The sequence below is a fragment of the Rousettus aegyptiacus genome, unplaced genomic scaffold (genome assembly GCF_014176215.1).
Source record: "Rousettus aegyptiacus isolate mRouAeg1 unplaced genomic scaffold, mRouAeg1.p scaffold_m13_p_2, whole genome shotgun sequence".
Lineage (NCBI taxonomy): Eukaryota > Metazoa > Chordata > Mammalia > Chiroptera > Pteropodidae > Rousettus > Rousettus aegyptiacus.
This window is the reverse complement of record NW_023416295.1, coordinates 109397237-109423455: the sequence shown is the minus strand read 5'-3', so window position 1 is coordinate 109423455 and position 26219 is coordinate 109397237. Positions and strand designations below refer to the sequence as shown.

Genomic DNA, 26219 nt, shown 5'->3' with positions numbered 1-26219 from the left:
CTAAAGTAAATGTAACATATGAAGCGAATTAATAATTATGTATTATTTTAATCCTGGCAATGACCTGAGGAAGAAAGAAATATTGATATAAAATTGATAAGATTAAAGAAAACACTTGGTGCTTAATTTGAATTGGAAACAATGACTAGCAGTACAATGAGCACTGCTAGCAGCCATTACATAGAAGAGGGCTCCTTGGAGAAATTGCAAGTCTACATGCGGGGCTGAAAATGTAAAGGATATCTAGAACATCCTGTAATACTAAAGAGCAAGGAAGATTTAAAGATCACTTTATTTAGTCATGTCCCAAAGACTCAGAAGCCAACATGAAGAGACTCTTAATGACCAAAGATGGTACCATTTGCTAATCGATAAGGATAATAACTGCAATGGATTGAAACACATCAATTATGTTTTAATACAATAACTCCTAATGTTATTTAGACCTCAAAAAAACAATTAATCCTTTCGAAGGTAACTACTAAACTAAATCATTATTTTAAATATCGGTATACAGAGGGGAAGAATAAATAATATATCCTCTTTCCTAAAAAACTTGTACTAGGGGGTAACCAAATAGACATGAGGAAGTTTCTTTTACAAAAGTATTCTAGCTAACAAATGAAAAAGAATGACAAAATTAAAAAGTGGCCATTGTATAACTCTTACATTTTCATCCAATTATTTTTTAGTAGAGGACTTGGTTTTCAATACTTTGCACACAATTTAAATATATAATTTAGTTATACTTTATAGTTAGAGAGCTATAACTAATTGTTATAGATTGGAAGAATAAACTGAATACACATGGTTTCTTGGGCTCCACAATCATTTGCCTTTTCTAGTATGTCCAAAAGTTGTACTATTCGATTTTACCTCTAACTCATAGTCCAATGACATCAACACTCAAATTTTTAGGGAAGAATATCTTGATGTGACAGCAAGAATTTTGTACTGCCTGTATCAGTTTGCTCGTGCTACCATAAGAAAACACCACAGATTAAGTGCTTAACCAACAGAGATTTATTCTCATAGGTCTAGAGGATAGGTCAAAATGAAGGTGTTAACAAGTTTAGTGTCTTCAGAGGCTTCTCTCCTGGGCTAGAGAACGCCACTTTTTTTCAGTGTCCTCCCATGGTCTTTTCTATGTGCAAGGCCCTAGTTTCTCTTTTTATTTCCAAATTTCTTCTTCTTATAAGGATATCACTAAGACTGAGTTAGGACACATCCTAGAAATCTCTTTAAAGGCTCCATTTCTACAGTAACATTTCAAGGTTCTCAAAGTTAAGGTTTCAGTATGTAAATTTTGTAGGGACACATTTCAGCGCATACCACTGCCAATTGAGCACACTAAACGAAGAGAATGATGTTAATGCACACATTTCAATACCTGACCCACCTCTATTTAGTAAAATAATGCATATGCTGAACATTAACATCATGCTCCCAAACTCATCTCATTTATACTTCCTGTAATCCGAATTGGAAAAGGGACATTATTATACGATCTCTATTTTTAGTTCTAAGACTTTTACCTTATTAAAAGCAGGGCGAGGTTGAGGGTAATTATTTCAGTGAAAAGGTGAGATAATTGAGCCAGAATATGAAGTTATCATTTATCTATTTACTTGGCTTCTAATAGGCTAAAGACCTGATATGAAACTGTTAAATGTCTACAAACTGTAACCTCACATTCTTTTCCCACTATCTCCGATAAAGGTAAGAAATTTAGAACTCACTGTATCCTAATCATCCTTAAATCCTCAGAGTAAACTATCTGTGTTTCACTGTTTGTTTCAGCTCTCATTTCCAAAAGGACGAATAAGTACCATTTTGTGCATAATGCAGTTGGTCAAGAATCATGTAAACAACTGATATGTTAGAGATGATGATGAATTAGACAGAAATTTCAGAAAGGTTTCTGGAAGTGACCCTTACACAAACTGCACCTTAAGAGGTTTACTTGACCAATAAAGAAATGAGGTAACTAAACCACTGTGAACAAAGACACATTGATATGAAGCAGCAGGGAATGTTGGACAATTAAAAGTAGCTCAGTACTGACAGAGTGAAAAATGTGGAAAGCATTATGAGAAGTAAGACCTAGGAAGATGCTAGATCATTCTCAAATTATTATACTATTTCATAAATACATTAATCATAGAGGCTAAGTAAGTAGCTTGGCCAAGGGCACAAAGCTAGTGAATACTGAAACAGGATTTCCAACAAATTTAGCTCCAATACTTAACAGAATGACCTAATTTTCCTACATCATTTCTGCTTCATAACTATTGTCTCTACAACATTTTTAACAGGACCTTTACCCTACAGATACTCTTGATTTGGGGGAGGCTTCACACTATCTTTTAAGCAAGCCCCCATGCTATATTTTTCAAGGCCCAAGAAAGTAGAGTTTAATTAACTTCTCACACTCAACAGTGAAATTATTTGCTAAAAAAGGTAATACTGATAAAAATAATCATGCATTTGGAAGAGTTTGGGGCTATGATCACCTTAACAAATAACCTAGTATGTACTAAATTATCTTTTATTAAACATTGTCATTATTTAAAAAAATAATTTCATGTGGCAGAAAGAGCAAAAAAGGTCATCATCATACATACTGAGTATTTCCTATGTGCCAAGTACTATGCTTGATGGGTTACCTCTGTTAATCCTCACAACAAACCTAGAAATTATTATTCCCATTCAGGAGAAAACCCCTTGAGGGTGGTTGAGAAAGCCTTCATAATCCACATAAATTGACTTCAGACCCTAAGTACCAAAGATTTAAGGACAGCTAAAGATAAATGTACATTAGTGCTATTTTTTTCTAAAGAAAAAAAAAAAACGATGAGCATGAAAAGAACAGAAAGGAATAAGGAACTTGAGAACCATAATGTAATTATGAACTACTACTGTTTTGCAATAGCAAAAAGACTTCCTCATTTTACACAAAAGAAATCGAGGCACAGAAAGAGGAAACAAATTACCAAAATATATAGTGCAGTTAGTGTTAGTGTCTGTAATAAAACTCAACTCAAATTTTTTGATTCCCAGGCCAGACCACCAAACATTGTGCCTCTGTTTAAAATGAAGTACTGACTCTATCTCTAATACACATGGGGGAAATGTAAAATATACAAAGAAATAAAACCATGAGGCTTACTAAGAAAGATCCACAAAATAGAAGGCCCATATTCAATATTTATTAGTTGAAAACCTTTCATGTGAACAGACAAAACTGTTTATGGTATTAATATATAGTAATAAGGAAAAAATAATTTAATAAAAAAAATTATTTTGTCAGGATAGCTATACTTGTTAAAAGCTTAAAGAATCGAATTTTCTTGGAAAGTAGCCATCCATTAAAGGTAGCTAAAGAATATAATAACTATTTCTCACTGAATTTTCTAAAAAACATATTATTAGAAAACAATCTTAATAAAAAACTAAGCAAGCATATATATATTGACTAATTGGAAAACTATGTATCATATTCTCTCAAAAGCAAAGTAACCAAATTGAAAATTATTATTATTGTCCTCTAACAATTCATGATTACACAAGAATAGACTAGATTGCTAAATATTAACCTTGAATCATTTAACAATACATATGTACTCAGAAGTAAAGGAGATGGGACTGGAGAAATACGTAAAATTACTTATATCAATATAAACTACCAAAAGCCAAAGAGGGTGAGGAGACAGGAAGATGATTTCCTATCAAGAGACTCACTATTTAGATTCCTAAGAATCATTCTCTTTCCTGGAAACAATAATTGTCATGAATTACAGTAATATAAAAGTTCACTCGTTTACCTTTAACAACAATTTCTGTAAAATCTCAGGTCTCTAACATTTTATTTGGACAAAAGTAAATAGAGAGCTGACTTACTCTGCAATATCAAGATATCCACAGGAAGCAGCTGCATGTAGCGGTATCCAGCCTTCATTATCAGGTTGATTAATATTTGCTCCATTTTCTACCAGAAACTTCACCATATCAACATTGTCATCAATGCAAGCCTAAAAACACAAAAGCAAGCATGATTAGAAAAAAATGTGATTCAACACTCCTAATAATACACCAAAAGAATTCCTACTTTGCTGCTTTTGTAACCATAAATATTCTCTGTAAATTAGTCAGCTGCTCTCTTGATTGTACTACTACTCAGCAGGCTAATGTACTAAGTAAATTGTAAGAATTCTTGCTTAGATACCTGTACAACAGTAGCATATGTGAGTAGACTCTTTATGTGAACCCCATGAGGAAAGCAAGTATATTTCATTAAAATGAAATCAAAACATTATAATTAAGTACCAGTAATATCCTCTATAGCAGTAGTTCCCAAAATGTGGTCTATTGAGGGGAGAGAGATCCTTTCAGGGAGTTGACATGGTCAAAACTATTTTCAAAATAATACTAAAATGGTTTTTCCTCTTCTCACTGTGTTGATGTGTGCATTTGAGGGTGCAAAAGCACTCGTGGTAATACTACCCATGCCTTAGCACAAATTAAGACAGCAAAAAGCAATAATGAAACCAAAATTCTACTAATAATCATTGTCTTCATGACTATGCACTCAGTTTTTAAAATAAGTTAGTTTTACTTATGAATGTCCTTTATACAAAGCAGTAAAAATCATAATTTTTTTTAAATGTTGACACTTAAATACATACCTTTTTAATACTCTGTGGAACAAGAAAGAAGTATACATAAAGCACTTCTTATGAGTATAAATGATTGCCTTGATTAAAACTACTTGTGCAATTGAGTTGCAAGCTGAACTAGCCTTTTTTTCCATGTAGTATCATTTTTACTTAAATGACAAACTATAGTTAGTCTGATTTGGATTTCTGGCAGAAATTTTCTTAAAAATAAACAAAGTAAGTCTGTCATTTCAAGAAAAACAACAGTAGTCGTTACCCATGATAAATTCCAAGCTTTCAAGAGCAAAATAATTATTTTAATTAAAAAATGTTGACTAGGTAACATGGGTTAAGTATTGCTATTTTAAAATGAATTAATAAATACTTAAAATCCTCAGTTTTAACCTCTAGTACTGTAAACATTAATATATACAACCTACAGAAACAAAAACTCTTTGTGGTCCTTCAATAATTTTTAAGGATATAAAGGGGTCCTGGGATTAAAAGCTTTGAGAACCTTCGGCTGTTGTAAATAAAGGAACTTTTATCAATGCTTATTTTGTGTCAAGTGGTATGATTGGTGCTTTATCTATATTACTGATTTATATACATTATCCTCATGAAAACCCTCACGGGAACAACAATTTTGCTGTTTCCCTAGCACTTAATACAGTTCTTGCCATGTGGTAGGGGCTCAATGAATGAATGAATGAAAAAGAAAGTTAAGATTCAAAGAGATTAAGTAGCTGAAATAAGCTACACAGGTAGAAAATAATAGAGCTGAGATTCTAACACAGATATTCAGATTCCAAAAAAAACCTCTTTCTACACTTAACACTGCTTTCCATGGATGTTCTTAGTTCCTATCTGCAGTCTCTACAATAGGATATCATACATTCTAGGCACTTTAGTGTTTGTTGTAAATGGAGCTAACTTTGCTTCACTTATTACAGACACAATTAGTAGCATTTTCTTAGAAAATGACAAAGTTGGTGTCAAGAAAACCACTAAGGATAAAGTACTTACATCTAAAGTGGAAAAGCACTGATGTAATCATAGCTTTTGGCTCTAGGGTCTAGTTCTGGCTGACACAAATTTTGTGGACAAGTAATTTAATCTTGTGGGGGCTTTGGTGTCTTTATTTTTCAAGTGGAGGGAAGAAGCTAAAATTCCTTAATGCATTTAACATTCTTATGTATTCATCATTCTTCTCCTCGGAACAATTTTTAAGCAAGGTCCCAAAGTGCCCAAAAAAGTACTTTACACATAGCAGAGGGTAAATGAATATCTAAGTAATATTCATATAAACTTTAAATATACACTGCTTGGGAAAAGAACTTTTTTTTCCAAGGAGCAGTGGTTAATGAAAGAGTAGGAGAGATTGAAAACCACAGCTACCAAATATCAAAAGAAGAAACAACAAAATTCTATTGTATTAGAAAGTAGTTTATAAAATGCTAAGATAGCTAATAACTCACAGTGGCTTGAAATAACAGCCCTATTCATAAGCTTAATCATTTTCCTTGAGAAAAGATACTAAGTTTTATTCTTCTTTTCTTTCAACCTCTTTTAATTCCTACAGGCTACAAAGCAGCATTCTGATTTTTACCATCAATTTAAAAACATATAACTCTTCTTGATAAATGTATCTAAAAAAAATGATTATGGTTTTTTAAAAATGGAGCATATCAAGCAAACAAGAAATGATTCTTTATAAAGTGATATGAGAAAATATTCAGAATATATTGTTTTTTAAAAAGGATACAAAAACAATTGGCCTAATGAGTCCAATTCTACTAAAAAATTATGTACACAAAAAGACTAGAAAAATATATATTGAAGGTTAATAGTTATTACCATTAGTTGTGAGACTGATTTTTATTTTCTTCTTTAAATTCTCCTTAATTTTCAAAAGTTTACATGAACAGGCAGTGTTTTACATAAAAAGAAAAATCTAAGATTGATTCTTAAATGAGAACTCCTGTTAAGTGAAGAAACAACCAAATTGGTAATGAAAGTTTCAAAATTCATATAACCCCTTCAGAAAAGCATTCAATAGTATGTACTAAAGTTATGTACAATTGGTAAATGGGGTAGGGTGTATGTGTATATGTGGGTGTGTGTGTGTGTGGGGGGGACGGTCTATTCGTGTAATAGAATCCTATACATCAAAAAAAAAAAAAAGAACAAAAACAAAAAGAACAAACTACTATTACCTTCAATAACATGGATGATCCTCACAAACATAAAGAATAGTGGGAAAAGGCAAAAAAAACAAAGAACATATATTGTAAGTTTCCAAACAAAGCTAATCTCTGGTAATAAAGCTCAGAGCCATGTTTAAATGTGTGGAGAAATAATGGGGAGACCATGTGGGAGCTTTCTGGAAAACTGGAAATGTTCTCTACTTTTCTGATTTTTTACTTATGCATACACATGTAAAAACTTATTGAATTGTATACTTAAAAGCTATGTACTTTGTTATATGTAAATTACATCTCAATTTAAAATATAAAAAAAAAAGAAAGAAAGAAAAATAATAGGCTATCATTTACTGAACTCCTACTATGTATTACTTCCAGCATAGGGCACTACTCTTTCTAAATACTACATGCTAAAATATGTCTTCCTGTAATTTCCATCCCCTGCCTCCTGAAACCTCACATGTCAAATGGAATCCTACTTTTAACTGATAAACTTTTAAATATTATGAAGACTTTTCCTGTGGAGAATTCTCACATTATTTTGTAGGCTAACTATCCCTAATACCTTTTTAGCTACTCTTCATATTATATATGCTAAAAGCTATATAGGCCAGGGATCTAGGAACACACGGGATGGAAAAGATCACATGGTAATATATGAGACTAGTCCATAAACAACAATGATCATATAAGGGAATAAGAACAGCAGGTACAAAGTTCTAAAATATCACTGGAGATATAAAGAAATCTTTTTGTGACTAAGGCGGCCCACAGAAGTCTCATTAAGGGGTATATATTTGAGAAAGGTTTTGAAGATTACATGGAAGTTATTCATTTAGCAAGTTAACTGGAAGGAATGTCAATAAGCAAATGCACTATGATTACAAAAAATGCATAGAACATACAAATAGCAAGTCATCCAGTGGTATAAAGTATCTGTAAACTATAAAACAGGATAAGGCTAGGTGGTAAAAAGTCTGAACATACTGCGGGTAAAAGATATTTATATAATGCAAAGGTGACTAGATCTGATACTATAAGTCAAGGGTTCCCAATCCCTGGGCCATGGACTGGCACCAGTCAGTGGCCTGTTAGCAACCAAGACACATGGCAGGAGGTGAATGGCAGGCAGGCAAGGCAGCGAAGATTCAGCTGGTATCACCACCTCAGCTCCACCTCAGATTATCAGGCATTAGATTCTCATAGGAGCACTGATCCTTTCTTCCCCAAAAGGTTGGGGACTGCAGCTATAGATTGTTTTAAATCTACTTTCTATTCTCCCACATCAAAGGAACCTATTATACTTCCATCCATCAGTTACAATGGCTCAATTCAGCAGCAGGGGGAAGCAAGAGAAAACAATTTAGAATTTCAAGAAGATGATGTTTGAGAATCTATTTAGAGGTTTAAAGCAGAGGAGGTGACATGATCAGTTCAGTATTTCAGAAAGATTACTGGAAGTAATATAAGGAGGGAAGAGTGTGAACTCAGCAATAGCAGTTATTCAGAATGGATCTGTATTAAGAAAAGTTTAGAGGAGAAAATGTGCAAGATTAATTAAAGATTGAATATGAAGGGTGAAAGATAGGGAGAAGCCATGGAAATAAATACCACAGGATCAAGGGCCAAATTGGAGAAAGATGATTTTAGCTTTAGATATGCTGTATAAGTGTCTGTATAACTATCTAACTGTGCATATACAGTGGTCAACTGAATATGTAGATCTTTGAAAATAAATGTGGGATGGAAATATCAATTTGAGATTATCTGCATTAAGGTAATAATTAAAACAATGGGACTTGAGATCACTCAGAGAGAGAATGTAGAGAAGTGATTATGAAAACATTAAAAGGGTTAAGATTAAATGATAATATATTCTACTTGGACAACAATGACATTCGTGGTATTTTATTAATTTAATTAAAGAGAAAGTTCTCAAATTCACCATCTATTAAGAAAGACAATACATAAGTAGATAATTATATCAAAAGAAATATGATAAATACAATTATAAAGCTGTGCGCTGCTTATTCTGGAAGTTCAAGGGAAAAAAATAACTAAAGAGAATGGTGGTAGCCAAGAAATATTTTCCTGGAAAAGATTTTACTCCTGAGCTTAACATATGAACAAGTGACAAACACTTCCTGGTGTATGAATGCAAAGATGCATATGGTGAGGATTAACGTGATCAGGATTTAGAACAGAGTTTTATTTGCTTTATATTGTAAGTAATTCTTTGAGGTTGAAGATGAAGATTTTCTGAATAGTTAATTTTTAAAGTTTTTCCATTTTAAGGAGGTGCTTACCCTAGCTATTAGAAAAAATTAACATACAGGAATAGCCATTTCCCAGTAAATCATGGTTGTTGATTTTGATTTTAAATACTTGTTTCTCAGTATAAGAAACACCTACAAAAATAACTATAATAGTTAATGTTAAATCTGCATGTTCCTTTAAGTTTTTGAAATGTTTTAATATTAATTAAATGCTAAAAACAATGTCACAAAATATATATTATATATGAATCTCAAGTTTGTCATGTAAATGGTTCAAGTATTCTCCAGAACATTTATAAAACATACACAAAAAACTGGCAAAGCATACCCATAAAAATATTGTTGCTAAGAGAATCAAAAGCTAGCACATTAAGAGACACATGATGTGCTGACTTTAAATATTTGACTAAATATGGTCAGTTTATTAAGCCATATGTGGAAAAAAACAGAACTCAAATATACTTCCAAATCTTATTTGACATGGTTTAAGTTCTTCTTGAATACACATTCAGAGGAATTACCAATAATAAATGGTTATGTGAAGACAGTTTTGACATTTAAATTCAAGTACAGGCAGTTTTATCAACTTTAGCTGTAAACTAACTGAATAAACTAGTTCAAGTATATAAAACATATGTTTTTATTTTAAAGGGAGACAAACATTGTTCCCCGCACATTTTAAGAAAAAGTTGAAAAGTCAAATAAGGAAAAGGTGAATAAAGGAGCTATACAATGTTAGCTCAAGGTAGACTAGAGTCCATGACTTAATGAAAGATTTGGGGTGAGGTATGTGTTTCTTAAAAAAATCAGTAAATTTCATTCCTAGAAGAAATAAAAACAAATGTGTTTAGCATCTATGTAATTCAACTGAGTAAAATCACAATTACAAGTTTAGTAGCATTTGAAATGTATTCTAACATTGTTATATTCCTTTTCATGCAAGTGGTTTTGTTAAAAGTACAGCTTCTAGAGCCAGACTGTCTGGGATTAATCCAGTTCTGCCACTTACTGGCCAGGCGTCATTGGGTAAATTACTTAACATCCTGTGTGCCACAATTTGCTCTGAAAAATGAGAATAACAGTATCTACCTCAAAAGTTTACTATAAGAAGTATATGAACTAAAAGATTTAGCACTTAAAGAGTAGTACCTGTCCAATAGTAAGTTCTGTTATATCAATACATAATCCACATTCTACATCATCCATTTATATTTTCCTTTTTTAATATTCTTATCCAAAACATACTTTTTCATCCCTCTATAAATTACAAAAAATTAAATGGTAGAGAGTTGTCAAATATCTCTTCCAGTACTACTACTTTTAGAAAAAGTCCCATCCACTTATGATTTCTAAGAGGATGATTAAATTTTAACTTAGAAAATCTTGGAGATTTCAAATCTCCTTCAAACACTTTTATATATAAAAGTTTTATATAAGTTTATTCACATAAATTATATACAATGCAAGAGAGTAAGGCTAAAGAAAAGATTTAGTTGTATAATGTATAGCAACTTAAGTGAAAATGTGATTTTAGTCAATTAGTTGAAATTCTTACAATTTGTGCCTAATCATTAGTAACAGTTAATTACTAATAAATAATATACAAATTAATCTGAATGCAAAAGTTCTCTAAATCAATTTTCACCTCCTTGAAACAGCTCTTTATGACTCTTAGGACAACTCAGTTCTGTTCAACTTGCAGGAATAGAAATTTGTACATATACCAGAAAATCATCCATGTCCTAAGCATTCTGGGTGACATAGGTGTCAGTCGGTAGGCTTAAAGAGGGAGTGGACTTAAGATATCCAAGCAAGTTTTTGTTCTATTTTAAAGAAAACTAAATTTTGATATATCAAAGGAGGAATTACAGGTATAGTTTATATGAGGAAAACAACAAAGAACTCCAAACAGTATTCCCACTAAATACTAAAAAAACAAACTCCCTGGTCTTGCATTAAGACTGGCAAATAAAATGAGCATGTATAATCTTAGGTCATCTGTAATATTTAGTTATGAAAACGGCTAATAACTTCAGCATTGCATTTAAGTGTAATTAATTTTTTTGCCTTTCTACTCTTGACACGTATATAGGAAATCTAGATGTAAAAATAAAAACCTGTCCTCATAATAAATCATATATTCAGATGATAAAATGATTGGAACAATAAATTCAAAATAGATTATACAAAATGGCAAGAACATGGGGAATTCTTCATTTGGATTTATAAAAGTTCTGGCTATTTAATATATATATATATATAGTATCCTAGAGAGAATATTGGAGACAAAATGCCTGACAAAGAGAAGACATAACATATTTGCGGACTGAATGAACTAGACACGGCAAATATACACTCTAAAATCTGAAAAAACATTTTTGAAATAATAAAAAAAGAATACAGTTTCTAGGGTAAAAGTAATTTAAGCACTGCTTAATATTCATACTTCACCCAACAAGTACTAAATATCTGAATGAGAATTCCCTAAACTGGAAACCTCAAATATTCAAAGATTAAAGTACACCCTTTATCTACTCTTATTACGCAGCACTGGTTTTTCTTTTACTGATAAATATCCATAAGGTACTGAGTTAAACCTAGAGGACCACACATTTATTTGGGGACATGATAGGTAAGAGCATTTCCTCTAGAGATTAGAATCCTTAGTGATCATTCTCTTAACAATTTTTATTGATTGTCTACTATGTATAGAGGATTGGACCAACCATTTTTAGGATATGATACAAGGACCAGCACTAGAGAGCATATTCTCAGTTTCCTTTATGCACACTGCCTGGCATATAGCAAGTACATAATATATGTAGATTAAATCAAAATAAAATGTTAACTTCTCCTTAATGAGTGGGCATTTATGACCTGTATATATACATACAGAAAACTATACTAAGCACTGTGAAAACTGATGCCTTTATTATTTCACGTATCCTAATCTCTTCTTCCAATTAGATACAGTTCCTTAAGAATGGAAACTGTCTTATATACCCATAATACCTACCAATGCTACTCAATACATTTTTGTTGAACTAAAACAAATGATCATGTAGTACTGTCCTTGGGAGGCTTATAATCTAATTAGGAAATTAAGATATGCAGATAAAGAAGAAAAAAACTAAGCAGTTTATATAAGCAATATAGCAATAATAAAGGAAAAGTCAGTATGTGAGTATTGAGAGAGGTTAAAGAAATCTTTTTAAGAAAAATAAATCTTTTGCCAGGTTTCTTTACTGTCTAAACTCTGGAGTTAGATAAGAAGGTAGCTACAAGAAGCTCTTTTCCTTATTGGATCTTTTATCAGACATAGTCACTGACTGACCTAGAGGGGTTTGGTTTAATCCATGCATATTTATTAATAAGAAAATTTAGTTTCAGGGAATAAAAGCATCTACTTAGCTATTTTATTCAATTCAATAGCTTACCCACAATGAGGACATAAAACTCATGGTTTTCCAAAAAAGATTCACATAGTTGTTAGCTATCTAATTGTTTCTTGACAAATTTCTTCAATGTTCAGCAAAATATATGGCCAATAAAGAATAGATTATTGATGAATTCAACAAATATTTACTGAGTGCCCACTAAAGCCAAATTCTATGCTAGCTGCTAGGAATACACTGTTGAAGGATATAGAGCAGATTTCTGACTGCACTCACAGAGCTCAGAATTCAGCAGACAAGACAGATAACTAAACAATAACAAAAAGTATGATAAATGATACAGATGTCACTAGAGTACTTAACCTAGATGTGAGGGAAATAGAGGAGAAATCAGAATCTGAAGAGAAAGGCAATTTTTTTTTTTGATCATGCCATGACATGGATAGGGGAAAGAATAGCTGGGAAGAGGCAATCTAAACATTGGAACTATATTCCTATATCTTTTTTTAGAAAGGAAAGACAAAGAAAGATATGTCTAACAGAGGCTGAGAACCTGGTAGTTCTGCTATATTCAGATACACTCCAGAAAAAAGTATCAAAGATGAGGTAAAAAAAAAAAAAAATCTATAATTCTGGGTTCTGGGGAAGGAAATTGAAAAACTTTATTTGGTTAGGTTAAACATATATATTTTTTCCATTTTAGACTACCAAACTACTGCGTATTTTTTGGGACCCCTGATGGAGGAGTTAAGGAAGCAAGTGAAGAAACAGGAAGGCCACCAAACATTCAGACGGAGAACAAAGGAAAACAAACACACAAACAAAGATGATAACTGTTAAGTATGTTGTTAAACAGTAAGAAAGGGAGAAATAAACAGTTCCTAATAAGCAAGACATAGTAAATTGGAACCAACTTTTAAATATTTATTAACATAAATTAAGGTATGGAAAATGCCACAAAAATTATTTTATTTTAGTTTGCTGCTTGTGGCAGGTAACCTCTAAGACAGCAAAGATCCCAGACTCAAGGTAGTCAGTCACACCCTGGTGTAAACCCCTCTGCTTGAGTATGAGCTGGACTGAATGACTTGATTCTAACAAAATGAATGAGGTAGAAGTGATGGGGTATCACTTTTGGGATTAGGTATGTACTCTCTCTCTCCTGCCCTCTCTTGGATCACTCACAAACCTGGGAGAATTCAACTGGCAGGTCAAGAAACAGTCAAGATGAGAGGCCCATATGGCACTGCCAATAACCACACAAATGAACTCTGAAATGTATCCCTGCCCACCTCCAGTCCCCCTAGTTAAACTTTCAGATGAGATCAGACTCCCAGCCAATAGCTTGAGGGCACTCTCATGTAAGACCTCGAGTTAGAAGCACCTAACTAAATCACATCCAAAATTCCTGAACCACAGAAAACGTGAGATAATGTTTAGTATTTTAAGTTTAGGGGTAATTTGTTATGCAGCAATAAATGACAGCTACATGCTAGATATCTGATGAACATAGAGGCATTTATATCAGTTTTCAATGCTTCAGCTTGTATGTTCCAAATGTTATGTTTCCTTTTCTACTTAATCTCTAATCTGTCTTTTCCCTTTTATTTCAACTCCTCTTAAATGCCATCAATTAGTCTTTTAAGCTAGAGTTATCTAAATTTAGACCCATCACTCCATTTCCACCATTCCAAAGCTCAACCATGCTGGACTGTCTTTCATTTCTTGAAACTTTGAAACAACCTGAAATTATAACTTCAGAATAAATAACAATCAACTGATAATATGCTAGTACTCCTACTTGATGAGTAAAAAGGTGTAACAGCATAACCTTCTAACTGATCAGAGCTATCTCAATAAATACAAAAATTATTATAGTCCTTCAAGATTTACCTTTTAAGGAGGAAAGTCATATAAATAGCAGGAAGGGAAAAAAGTCAGCTTTTATATAATCTTTTGCATTTGAAGGAAAGGGATATGTGTAATTTTGTATTGCATAGTTCATTCATTTATTCACTTTTCCCAAATTGTTACAAAAAGTTACTAGTACTTTTATATTTACAGATAATAATGTTTCGACATGCCTTGAAATATAAACCACTACCAGTCGAAAGAGAAATAAGGCAGAAATAAGAATACCTAAATTTTAAATTTGCCTCCTGAAACAACTGTCAATATGGAGCCCTTCTGTAAGCAATGTATCACAAAAATTTACTGCAGTATTTCCAAACTTTCTACGAAACTGCCAAACTGGAAAAGTTAACATAAGAATCTTTCTCGGAGGCTAAGCAGGATCGGGCCTGGTTAGAGTACTTGGATGAGGTCAACGAAGGGTTTGCCTTGCATTAAAAAAAAAAAGGAATTTTTGACAAAAAAGTTCTCAAAAACAAGTAAATTTAGGAAATACTGGAATAAAACAGATTTCTTTACTGCAGAACTTGTCAACTAACATTTATTTTTTTACCAAAATCTATTTTATGTCTAAGTTGAGGAAACCATTGTTCCATACATACAATCTATCTGTAATAGAATAAATGTGTGTACCATTGACTGTGATTTCCAATTCTCCCTCGAATATATTTAATCAATAACGAATAATTTCATAATTTTATTATTTTATGGAGAAAATTCTGCATGTGGATTTCATGTACCAATAACTACATAAGTCCAGAAAATTTTTTGAAAGGTCTTCTTACTACTTATCTCAGCTAGACATTCGATGATTAAAATGGCTGACTCAACACATGACAAACGAGATTTTCATCTTTTTGGATGGTTCTCCAGCTATCTAAAAGACTGACACACAGCTTTTTCTGTCAGAAAGACCAAGGCTACAAAATTCTGCTGAGGCAGATGTGACTAAAGGTTTTCAGATAAAAAACCCAGTGCTAACAACCCCACAAAAAGCACATTCTTAGTACCATCTCAAAAAAAAAAAAAAAAAAAAAGCAGGTTGGCAGGAGAAGGTTGGGTCCAATTGCCAAGAGAAAGTTACCTAACAAAATTTCAATTCTTTTTTTCATAAGAATTAACTAAGGTTGTTTGGGACATTAAAACTTCTCTGGAAGAAAACAAAAGAGTACTCCCAAATAATATCAGAGGCACTGCTGGACCCTACAGATTGCTTTTCAACTTAGTCTCCTTTTAGCCATCTTAAGTCTTAATTTCTAAGGCCTTCCCCAGACTATGTTAATGTAGCTAGAGTTGTATCACCCTCTCCTTCCATTTTCTGTTAACACTGTGAACATATGTGTCCTAACACTCTTAAAAACACTGTATTATAATTACCCACCATATGCACAAACTCTACATTCATTTTCTTCTCCTGCCTCCACTATTCTATAAGCCCTCAAAGGTAAGGACCCCATTATGTATTCATAACATAGTATCTAGAATACAATAAACAGTAATCAAATGTTGAATGGAAGAACGTACATGTATGATTTAACTTCCCTTGTAGGACTCAGAAATAGGTTGCTGATTGTCACCTGTATATAGATGACAATATCAGAGAAATTAATTTTTCCATGTCATATCTGACTTCCTATAGGAGGATGGCTAAGTTACAAACAGTTTGCCATCTTATTATGTTAGGGGGGATAATAACTTCTTTCCCTACATGAAAAAATGTTTAACTGATAATATCTACAAAATATTAAACTATCCTGGAGTTAAATATACAAATGAGTGATACTCATGATCGCTCAAAAAAAAAAAAATCATCACATTCTTCAAAGCAAATAGATGACTAGAGCTGACAAGATAATAGCAGTGTAGAAACAAGTTATTGTTTTAGCAGCCCTTTGTTTTGGCTATCACTGCTGCTCTTGAATGTTCACACCTTTCTTACCTGTGTTCCTTAACCAGGTAGGAGGACTTCCAAGGTAGGAGAGACTCCAAGCAAATAATTTCACTTTCACTTTCTCTACTACCTGCCATTAATGAAATACGCAGATATGATCCCCTCCTCTCCCTAATAGTGAGACAAAATAAACCAGAACTGCCTCTAAGTTTCCTTTTTAAACAATCGAGTTATATAACCAGTAGCATGTAATGTGTTAAAGTAATATTAGCGTTCTAGCATAAAACTACTGCCACAAAAGGAATTCCTTCTACTAGTAAGACAGACTTCCAATGCACATAAGGTTCTTAGTAATTTAGCTACTGTCTTGTAATAAATGCAGCCAAGAGAGAGCACTGAAGACAAAGTGAAAGAAAGCCAGCTAGTTTGTTTTTTTTTTCCTTTTCTCTTTTGGAGTGTTGCCTTGTATTTCACTGAAAGTCTAAAAGCTAAGTCTTGACCATATAAGGCCTTGGGATTCCCGTGGATGGAATCGCCTAGACAACAGTCAAATCTAATAACCTCAAAATACATGAAACACACAGGTACTAAACTACCATAAGAGGATTTTTTAAAATTCTAGTTGTCATTTAAATATACTCATGTAGATAATCTCAAAAGTGTTCCTGTAAAATATTACAATCAAATTTACAGTTATAATACAGAGTATATATTAATCACTGAAATTTCCTTTTAAAAATTCTTTCAATGGAAATCTTCCTAGAGTGTTACACATTCCTTTGTCATTTTAAATAAGTACAAAAATGTAACTTAGCTTCTATTAACTAATTATGGTACTGACTATTAAATCCTGATGTTGTACAACAATGTCCTTGTTGCCAATAGTTTTAGGCGGCTAAAACGATACCTAAAATACTTTTTTGGGAATCATGTTTGCTCTAAATAGATTTTCTGCCTTCTATCTTGCTTTCATTTGTCACCTTTTTAAACTACCTGATAGCCTCCTAATCTTAATTTTAATTTGCAGCTCTTAATTTGGCAAACATTAAAAAATAATTGTACCTAATATGATTACATAGAAACTATGTGAGGACTTCTCCCAAGTAAAATAAAAATACTTGTGCTTAAGTGTGCGGATTCTGCAACCTCTGTTTCAGGTTTATAAGTAATGCTTCTTTTCTAGTTGTTTTTTAGGTTTTAAAGTTTCTAATGAGAAAAAAAAAATCAGAGAAATTATACCCTGTAAAATGTAGAGGGCTGACCTATAATCAAATAACATAAAAACTTACAACTGCTGAAAATAAGGAAACTAATAAATTTTACTGGCAGTGTTTTCTTGCCTGGGAGTGAATAAGAAGAATAATTATGTGATATAACTTGTGCTGATCACTTCAGAGCTCTCGGAAAAAAAATAGTGGTGACTCTATGAAAATGAACAAAAAACGTGAAATAATTACTTTTATCACATTTATATTTTACAATTTTGTATGGTCATGTCTTTAGAATAAAATGTACTAGTAACTTCCTCTGTGACTTAATTTTTGAAAATTAAAGAACAAAAAAAGAGAAATTCATTTTATAGAACTCAGCCATGTGTAAAACTTAATGGAATGGTCATGTCTGACACAAATATAAGTCTTTTCTGTTACAGTTGTTTCATGTCAATAAGAAACAATGTATAAATAAGACATGGTGGTAAACCCCAAAGCTCTATTTTATAACAATATATTCCCTCTTCCAGAAAACATCTTTCAGAAATTCAAAACCTGTGTCTAAGCTGTAGTTACCCTCACCAGCACCGCTACACTATTCAGATCTTTTTAACAATTTTTGAACATTTATCATTTATTACATACAATATGCTGGGCATAAAACAAGGAATCATGATTAATACAGATCCCTATGAAATCTATTATTTAATTGGGAGCCAAACATGAAATAAGGTGATCTTTATTTAGTATGGCAAATGCTATATACTATAGGAACTCAGCAGACAGAATAGCCTAAAGAGGAGTCAGGGCTTCTAGGAGAAACCTAATCTGTGTCTTTAAGGATAAAAAAATTGTGAAGGTTAATCAATTTCCCTAAAAGGGAGAAGGGGAGTAGTATATCAGACAGAGAGCAATGGTATTGCTGAAGGACCATAAAGTGCAAGAAGGAATAATGGTAGGTGATTAGGGAGAATTAAGTAGAGACAAGAGGGGAGAGACTATAACTGGCCTTAGAAACCATGCTAAGTAGACTAAATTTATGCTGTACAACTGTATTTGTCAAATATGAGTAATCAAAGGGGAGCCTTCTAAAAAAAAAAAAAATCCCAGACTTCCCTAAAATTGACTGAAACAATATTTATTTATCATGCTATTTAAAGGGCTTAAACCCAGGCCTTTATACACACTTTAGTGCCTATAGAAATGAACACAAATTTATACACTCACCATTTTTTTCTTTAGTTTATAAAATGAGTCTTTGATCTCATTTGTCTAAGAATTGACCCTCACCTACTGCAATCATGACATTTCATTAAATCCACCTTAGTCTTTCCTCATTTGTCTATGACAATTAAATTTATTGTATTTTGTACCAACTCAAATATAAATGCAAATGCAAATGAAACTAAGAAGAAATATTCAGTTGTAAGACAAGTCATTCATTTGCCTCTGTCTATCCATTAATGTTAGCTATTCATGCTTACATATTTTAGATCAGCTTTACAATGAAACCTCAAGATTTAAAACATTCCTGTTGAGATGAAGGTTAAGAGAAAAAGAGTTTTAAGTCTCCTAAATTTCTGTGTTATGTGATTAGGTGAAGAATAATGTCACCACTTTCACATGTGTCACCTCTAAGATCCCAGAATTCTGAAATTCCCAGAGAAGAGCACAGTATCCCATCTCTCATCTTTTTCTCCCTTTTTGACTGTATCTTTTTTGGGGGAGGTCCTCCTTGTGAATTCCTGATTCTTGACCCCTTCCATTCTTCACCATTTACAGGCTTCACTTACCTTCTCTCTATTTAAACTATCTATTCACCACCTCAGAATTCCTTATAACTCTCTGTAATTCCTTATAACCAATCTCTAGTGCTGAGTAGAATAGTATCCATTTGCTCTCTGTGCTCTTAGGCAGATGCTGTCAAGCAATGCTAGAAAAATCATGAAACCAGGATGATTTGGTCAGCTATCACTTCACCCTAACACTGTTAATATTTTGACAGAATATTCTTAAATGTCTTTTGCCCGAATTCCTATAACATTACATTTACCACTCTAATTTCCTACAGTCTCCTTACGATCCCACAGGTATTAAATTCTACTGTTCCACAATGCCACTTAGGACAAATACCAAATAGCTATACACTCTTACACTATCAAGAAAATTGAAATGGTCAATATAATTTTCTGAGGACCCCACCCCACATTAAAGTTCTTATAACTTCACATTCTACTTCTTCCTTTCTTTCCTTTAGTTTATAGGAAGAAATGTCCTACCAATCCTAAAAAAATATTCCTATTGACTTCTTATATAAATATCTTATACTTTTCTCTGTTTATGTTTCAATATTTTACCCTATTGCTTTAACCACTACTCTCTAGTCTAATTCTTATTATGGTATTTCTTCTAATGCTACTCTCTCCTCCCATAATGCTTTAACTATACCTCTGCCTAACCATGCTATTCCCCCCGCCCAAAATCTTTCCATTCTTTTACATCCTAAAAACTACATAAAACATAAAGACATTTTCTGATACTACCGTCCACATATAATATTCTCCTTTTTCTCCACACTTTATTATGAAAATGTTCAAATATACAGCAAAGCTTAAAGAATTGTGCTTATGTATCCACCATAAGCTTACTGCTTGCTTTGACACATATCTCTATCTACCTTGTCATTCCTTTATCCAGCTATTAATCTATCTACTTTGAAATGTACCAAAAAGGTAAAATTATAGAGATCAGTATAATTAGTAAATTATCTCCCTAAAAACTTTGGCATGTGTATCACTAAGTGAAATTCAATATTTGTTTAGTTTTATTATGCAAAATTTACATACTATGAAATACGGGGATCTTCTATGTACATTAGCTGTGTTTTAACAATGCATAAACCTGTGTAAGCCAAACCCCTATCAAGATTTAGAACATGACTATATAAAGTTCCTTCTGTCCCTTTCTAGTCAACCCCCCCATCACCCAACACACACATACACACACAGTCAGAGGCAACCACTATTCTGTTTTATTTTTCCACCGTAAGCAAGATGTGAGTGTTCCAAAATTCATTTAAGTGGAATCCCAGAGCAGATCCTTATTTTGTGAAAGATTTCTTTAAACGAAATGCTTATGAGATTCGTTCATGTAGCTGTGGGCATTAGTGGTTCATCCTTTTACTGACGAACAACTAGGCTCTTTCTACTTTTCAATTATAAAGGATAAAACTGCTTTGAACATTCTGGCACAAGTCTTTTTAGAACATATGTTTCATTACTCTCGGGTAAATGTTAGGAATGGAAATTCTGGGCACATGTATGTTTATAAGAAAATGATAAACATTTTCCAAAGTAATCGTACTAATTTCCATCTCCACCAACCAGAATTCCAATTGCTTTATGAATATAATTAGCACTGGGTTATACCTTTTATCCTGTTCTGCATGTTACTTACATGTGCACTTGACTTACCTGTATTACACTATATACTTCTTGAAGTTACAAATTTGTTAGCTTTCTTTTCCCTCATACAATGTTCTTAGCTGAGTGTTTTGCACATGCTGGAATGATATATATCAGTTTAATTAAATTGATTATTAAAATTTATTTATTCTTCCTATTGTGGTTAAGTTATGAAAAAAAATTCAAAGGCACATCTGTGAAATAAGGCTGCAGACAAATCAAGGGTTGGAAACTATCTTCCAATTTATTCCTTCCAGAAATAGATGTAGGTTTCTCTCCGGGATTTAAAAATATTTTCAAAAGTCTAACTTCACACAATCTGGAATGGCAATTCTCTTTAACTTCAGTACAGTATACAACTTCAGAAGTATGTCCGCTGAATTTAAAGGAAAGGAGAAGGCTCCTGAATAGCCACCACAGATACACCAAATCAAACCAGGAGTCAATGAGATGTCCTGTACCATAGTATAGAAGGGCTGTCCACCTATGTTTTCATTAAAATCTTAATTTAACTACTCACCTATGTATCTTTACATCAAATAAATTAGGGAGAACAATTTCTAAATGTTCACTTCTATTCAAAGCTCCAAGATTGAAGTCTTTGAAATGGATCATTGTGAAGAGAATTCTTCATACCATTAACCACTGTCAGAATGTCTAGCAATCAGTATTTCTAGGTAATATGCTAGGGCTACAAAGACAAAGTAAGGAACTTACATTTTAGTGGGAGAGATAGTCAAGTAAATAAATTACAAAACTGTTACAGAAATATGCAAAAGTTCAAGGACAATACACAAGAGGGCTCTAGATCAGGAACTAGTTAAGATATGTTTTATGGTAAAGTGATTACTAAGATACATGATCATGTGAGCCAGAAAAATAGGGGTCGTCCTTGAAAAACTCAGTAGTAATCAAGCTCTAGAGCCAGCTTTCTCTAGAGCAATTAATCCTCTTCAGGAGGGTTCCTATTGTTATTGAAGGACAATTGAAGGACATTTGGGTTCTTGACACGACAACTAATGGACATTTGATTTGTCTTTCAGTTCCTAGCGATTATAAATACATAAAGTTCTATAAAATTTTGCATACTGTTTTTTTATTGTGTCACTATATGTTTTCATTTCTTTTGAAGCAGCAAAACAGTAAGCTTTCTTTAACTTGCTCCTCACTTTCTGAAGTCACTGCCAAAAAAAAAAAAAAAATGTACAGGACAACTACATAGCCTCCTTAAAGGTAAATATTACCATGCAGTAATAGTAATATTACTATTTAGTTAGACATATACACTAACTGAATTTGTCAAAAAAAGATGCAGGGTAAGAAGGAGAAAAGGCAAAGTAAAAACTAAATTAAGATTAAAAAATAAGCTACTGAATTTTAAAACTTAAGCATTCAACAGTTATTTAGTGAGCATTCAGTATGAATGAGCTAGGCACTGTGATAAATGCTTGGACTTCTATGGTAGACAAATAAGCAAACAAATAAATGCATAATTACACCCTAAGAAAAGAGGTATGAAAGAACAGAGTAGTAACAGGGACCAGTTTGTGAAGAATAAGATGGAGTCAACGAAGGCTTCCTTCAGGAAGTCACGAAGTTTAATGAATAAGTAGTTAGCCAAGAGGTGGAGAGGCTGTTTCAGGCAAAGGGAAAACAATACAGGGGCTGGAGGTATGAAACAGCTTAGTGTGCTGAAGGGTCTGAAGGAAGCGTAGCTAGAATACAGATGAACAAGAAGAGATTACAAAAGTCGGTAGTAACTTGCTAGGTCTTGTTAAAGATTTAGGATCTTATTCCCTAATGTTCAGATTGGATAGTGTCAACTACTTAATACATCTGACAATTTGTTTAAGAGAGATATATAAATTGAAAGCAGATTTCGATTTCAAGTCTATAATAAATGTTCCCTAACAAAGAACATCATTTCCTCTGGGCTTCGAGTGTTATAGATAATATCAGTAGCAATGTTTAAGGTGAAAATTTGACATTTCCTCTTAAGCTCTTTTATTTGTATTTTTTAATACAGTGTTTTATCTAACCCTCACAATTGGTCCAATGTTTCTAGCAAATGCCAGATTTTTTGAAATCTGATTCCCAAATTGAAAAATATAGCAAGATTCTTACTTTAAAGGTATTAAATTTGGTTGAACATTTATCTGATACACAAAAGATAGTTTTCAAAGAGATAAACAACAAATGTTGAACTCTGAAAATAATTTACATTTTTTTTTAGAAAGTCTTGCTTCCATGCTGTTTACCATATAAAGTCATTTTCAACTGATTCTATCTAAAATACCAATCAAGTAGAACCTAAATTTTTGTATTATTCTAAATATCACAATTTGTACCTTGGTAAGTCCATATCTTACTTTCTCGTTTCATGCATATACATTTTCTTTGACCTATTTTGCTTATTACAATTAATTCTTTGAGAAAATAAAATATAAATATAATCATGGATTCACTTTTCAAAAAAAAAAAAATGTAAAACCACACTACACAACTATTACTAACTAACCTACTTCCCCCTCTACTCAGTAACTCTGCCTTTCTCCCAACACATTAGATTTTTCCCCTGAAAATCTGCCGGTGTATACCATCTACAAACAGGAAAGTAATTATTTTTATGTAAAAGTTCTTCCCAATTCTGCTGGACTAGAATAAGAACACCATTTATATGGTTTCAAATGGTACCATTAATTAAAAAGAGAAAATGCTCAAAAGTCATTTCAGACACTTCCATTTTGTTTCTCCCAAACAGAATATAAACTCAAAGGCAGATACTTTCTATTTGTGCCTCAACACCTAACAAAAAGTCTGAAACAGAGTAGTTCCTCAATTATTAGCTCTCTTTCCCTTTGGTGGGAAAGACTGTGCTATGTACTTTCACATATACCATCTCATTCATCCCCTGAAACCCCAGCTGCTGAAAACATTATTATCCTTACTTAACAGACTGAAAAGGAAAGGGCTTAGACAGATGAAGTAGCTCACTACAGTGGTATAAGTTCTTCCCTCTACACTTTACTAGCTCTCTATTTCTTAAATACCACCCTACAATATAACATTTTATTGAGCAATTAACTGTTTAATAAACTTGAAAATAACTGCAAATGTCATTTGCTCCATTCAACTTTTTGAAAGGAAACAGCTCTAGGTGCTTACAAAGGCCAAACGAAAGTGTGTATAGTGTAGAAGTAAAGCAGAAAGCAAGGTGAGAAACTATGGTAATTTTTCAAAGCACAATGAAGCATCTCACTTTGCCTGAAGTGAATACCAAGAACACATAAAAGTTCACATAAAAATATAAAAGCATTTCTAAAACCTAAAATAGCAAAATTCATATTTGAAAATCCACTTTAACACATTATACTGCAGTTCAACTCACAGATGGCTTGGCTAATCTTTCTTCCAGCTGCCATGTTACTAAAATAATCTTTCTCCACTAATTCTATTCATGTTTTACAACAGCTATTATTTTCCAGCTTGGTATACTTGAAAGCCTTCGAACAATTTTTTACAGGCCATTCTGTAAAATTCTGGGTAAGCATTCTAGCAAAATAAAATTGAAAAACCCAACTAATCTAAAGATAGCACAACCAGAGCTTAATAACATACACTAAAACAGTAACAATAATTGAGATAGAGTTACACAGAAGTTATTCAAATATCCTATTCTAGAATCTTTTTTTCCTTTTCTTTTTTCTTTTATTCCTAAAGGGGAGGCATACAGTAACTGTATTCCAAATCTTCTTTTCTGCTTTTCCTGGCAATTACTGTCCAGACTTTCATCATCCACATTTTACAAAAGGGGAATAAAGCTCAGAGGCATTAGGGTTAACAGAGAGCTAATAAATTGCACAAGAAAGATTTAAACTTGAGAACCGGAGTTCTTTACAGCTACCTTCCCTCTATTTGCAGTGTTAAACTTGACTCATTATTTGTTATTTGGTATTACAATTATCTTTACTATTAAACACATTTTTGTTTATATGTTTAGGTTTTTTCTTGATTCTTAACTCTTGTGTTTGCATTTTAAATTATGATTTTGAAGCAAGCATTTTCTGTAGAACTACTAAAATTATAAAACGACCTCATTTACACATATTTTTAAAAATGTATGTAATTGACCTATATTTAGATGCTAAAAATTATCCATATCTCTAATCATCTGAACGAGACTGAGATGAGCACAGTAAAAATGAAGCTAGAATAAAATAAACTCCCATTTCAAAAGGGCAATTAGATTGATGAAACCCTTTGAGAGTAATTTGATAATGCATATAAGCAGTTTAAAATATTCTTTCATTTTGACGCATAAGATTCAGTTCTGAGAATCTGTGCTGAAGAAATTTTCCTACTTTCATTGAAAAAATAATTATATATTAAAATGTTCATCAAAATATGGGTGCCAGCACACGCATGCCATAAGTATTTGTTGACTGAATACATTAATAAATGAGTGAGCTATGAATAATGAAAACCTAGAAACAGAATTGAAATCATTAAGAAAATTATAAACATCCAAGTGAATATTATTCAATGATAAAAATTAAGAAATATTAGCTATATGGTTAAGTTGGATAAAAAACTCTTGTACAATAATAAGTATATAAGAACTACACATAAACACAAACCTACGCAAGGTGGAGAGACTGCAAGAAAAAATACCATTATATCAACAGAGAGTAAAGGGACTATGGTAATTTTTTTTCTTTCTTCTTTCTTAGTATTATCCAAGTTTTCTTTAGGGCAGATATATAACCATTAAATTTTTTTTAAATAAAAAGCTAAAAACTTAAAACATTTAACAAATGCCAGTACAAAAAAGTTTTCATTGTTTATTTATATAAAACTGACTATACTTCATAAATTACCTCACTACAATTCTCTTTATTCATGCATAATTAAATTTTAAAATGTATTTCATTAGTATGTAAATAGAGGTTATAATGATTCTCTGGCTCTTCTCACTCCATGGTCTAGGAGTGCAGCTGCCATCTACAAGGAGCCCTTGTAAAAAAATTAAAAAGAAAATTAAAACATCGTTTGATAAATTTCACAATTACCATAAGAAATTATTAGGACAAGACCTAATCCTTTTCTTAGTTTTATTGGAACTTATCTGCTAATGATTTTTAATTTATAATAAACATACTTTGGCTTTCAAAGATAACTAAAAAGATAAAACTGAACTCTAGAATTACCTTCA

General features: G+C 32.4%; 1 protein-coding gene across 6 annotated transcripts in view; it reads right to left on the bottom strand.

Annotated features, from left to right (window-relative positions):
* Positions 1-26219, bottom strand: part of PPP1R12A (protein phosphatase 1 regulatory subunit 12A) — a 127763-nt gene that overhangs the window by 79722 nt on the left and 21822 nt on the right. For all 6 annotated transcript variants that reach the window (XM_016132331.2, XM_016132334.2, XM_016132328.2 and 3 more), the window contains exon 2: positions 3901-4031. In XM_016132331.2, the coding sequence (XP_015987817.1) occupies positions 3901-4031 (131 nt within the window). The remainder of the gene's footprint in view (positions 1-3900; positions 4032-26219) is intronic.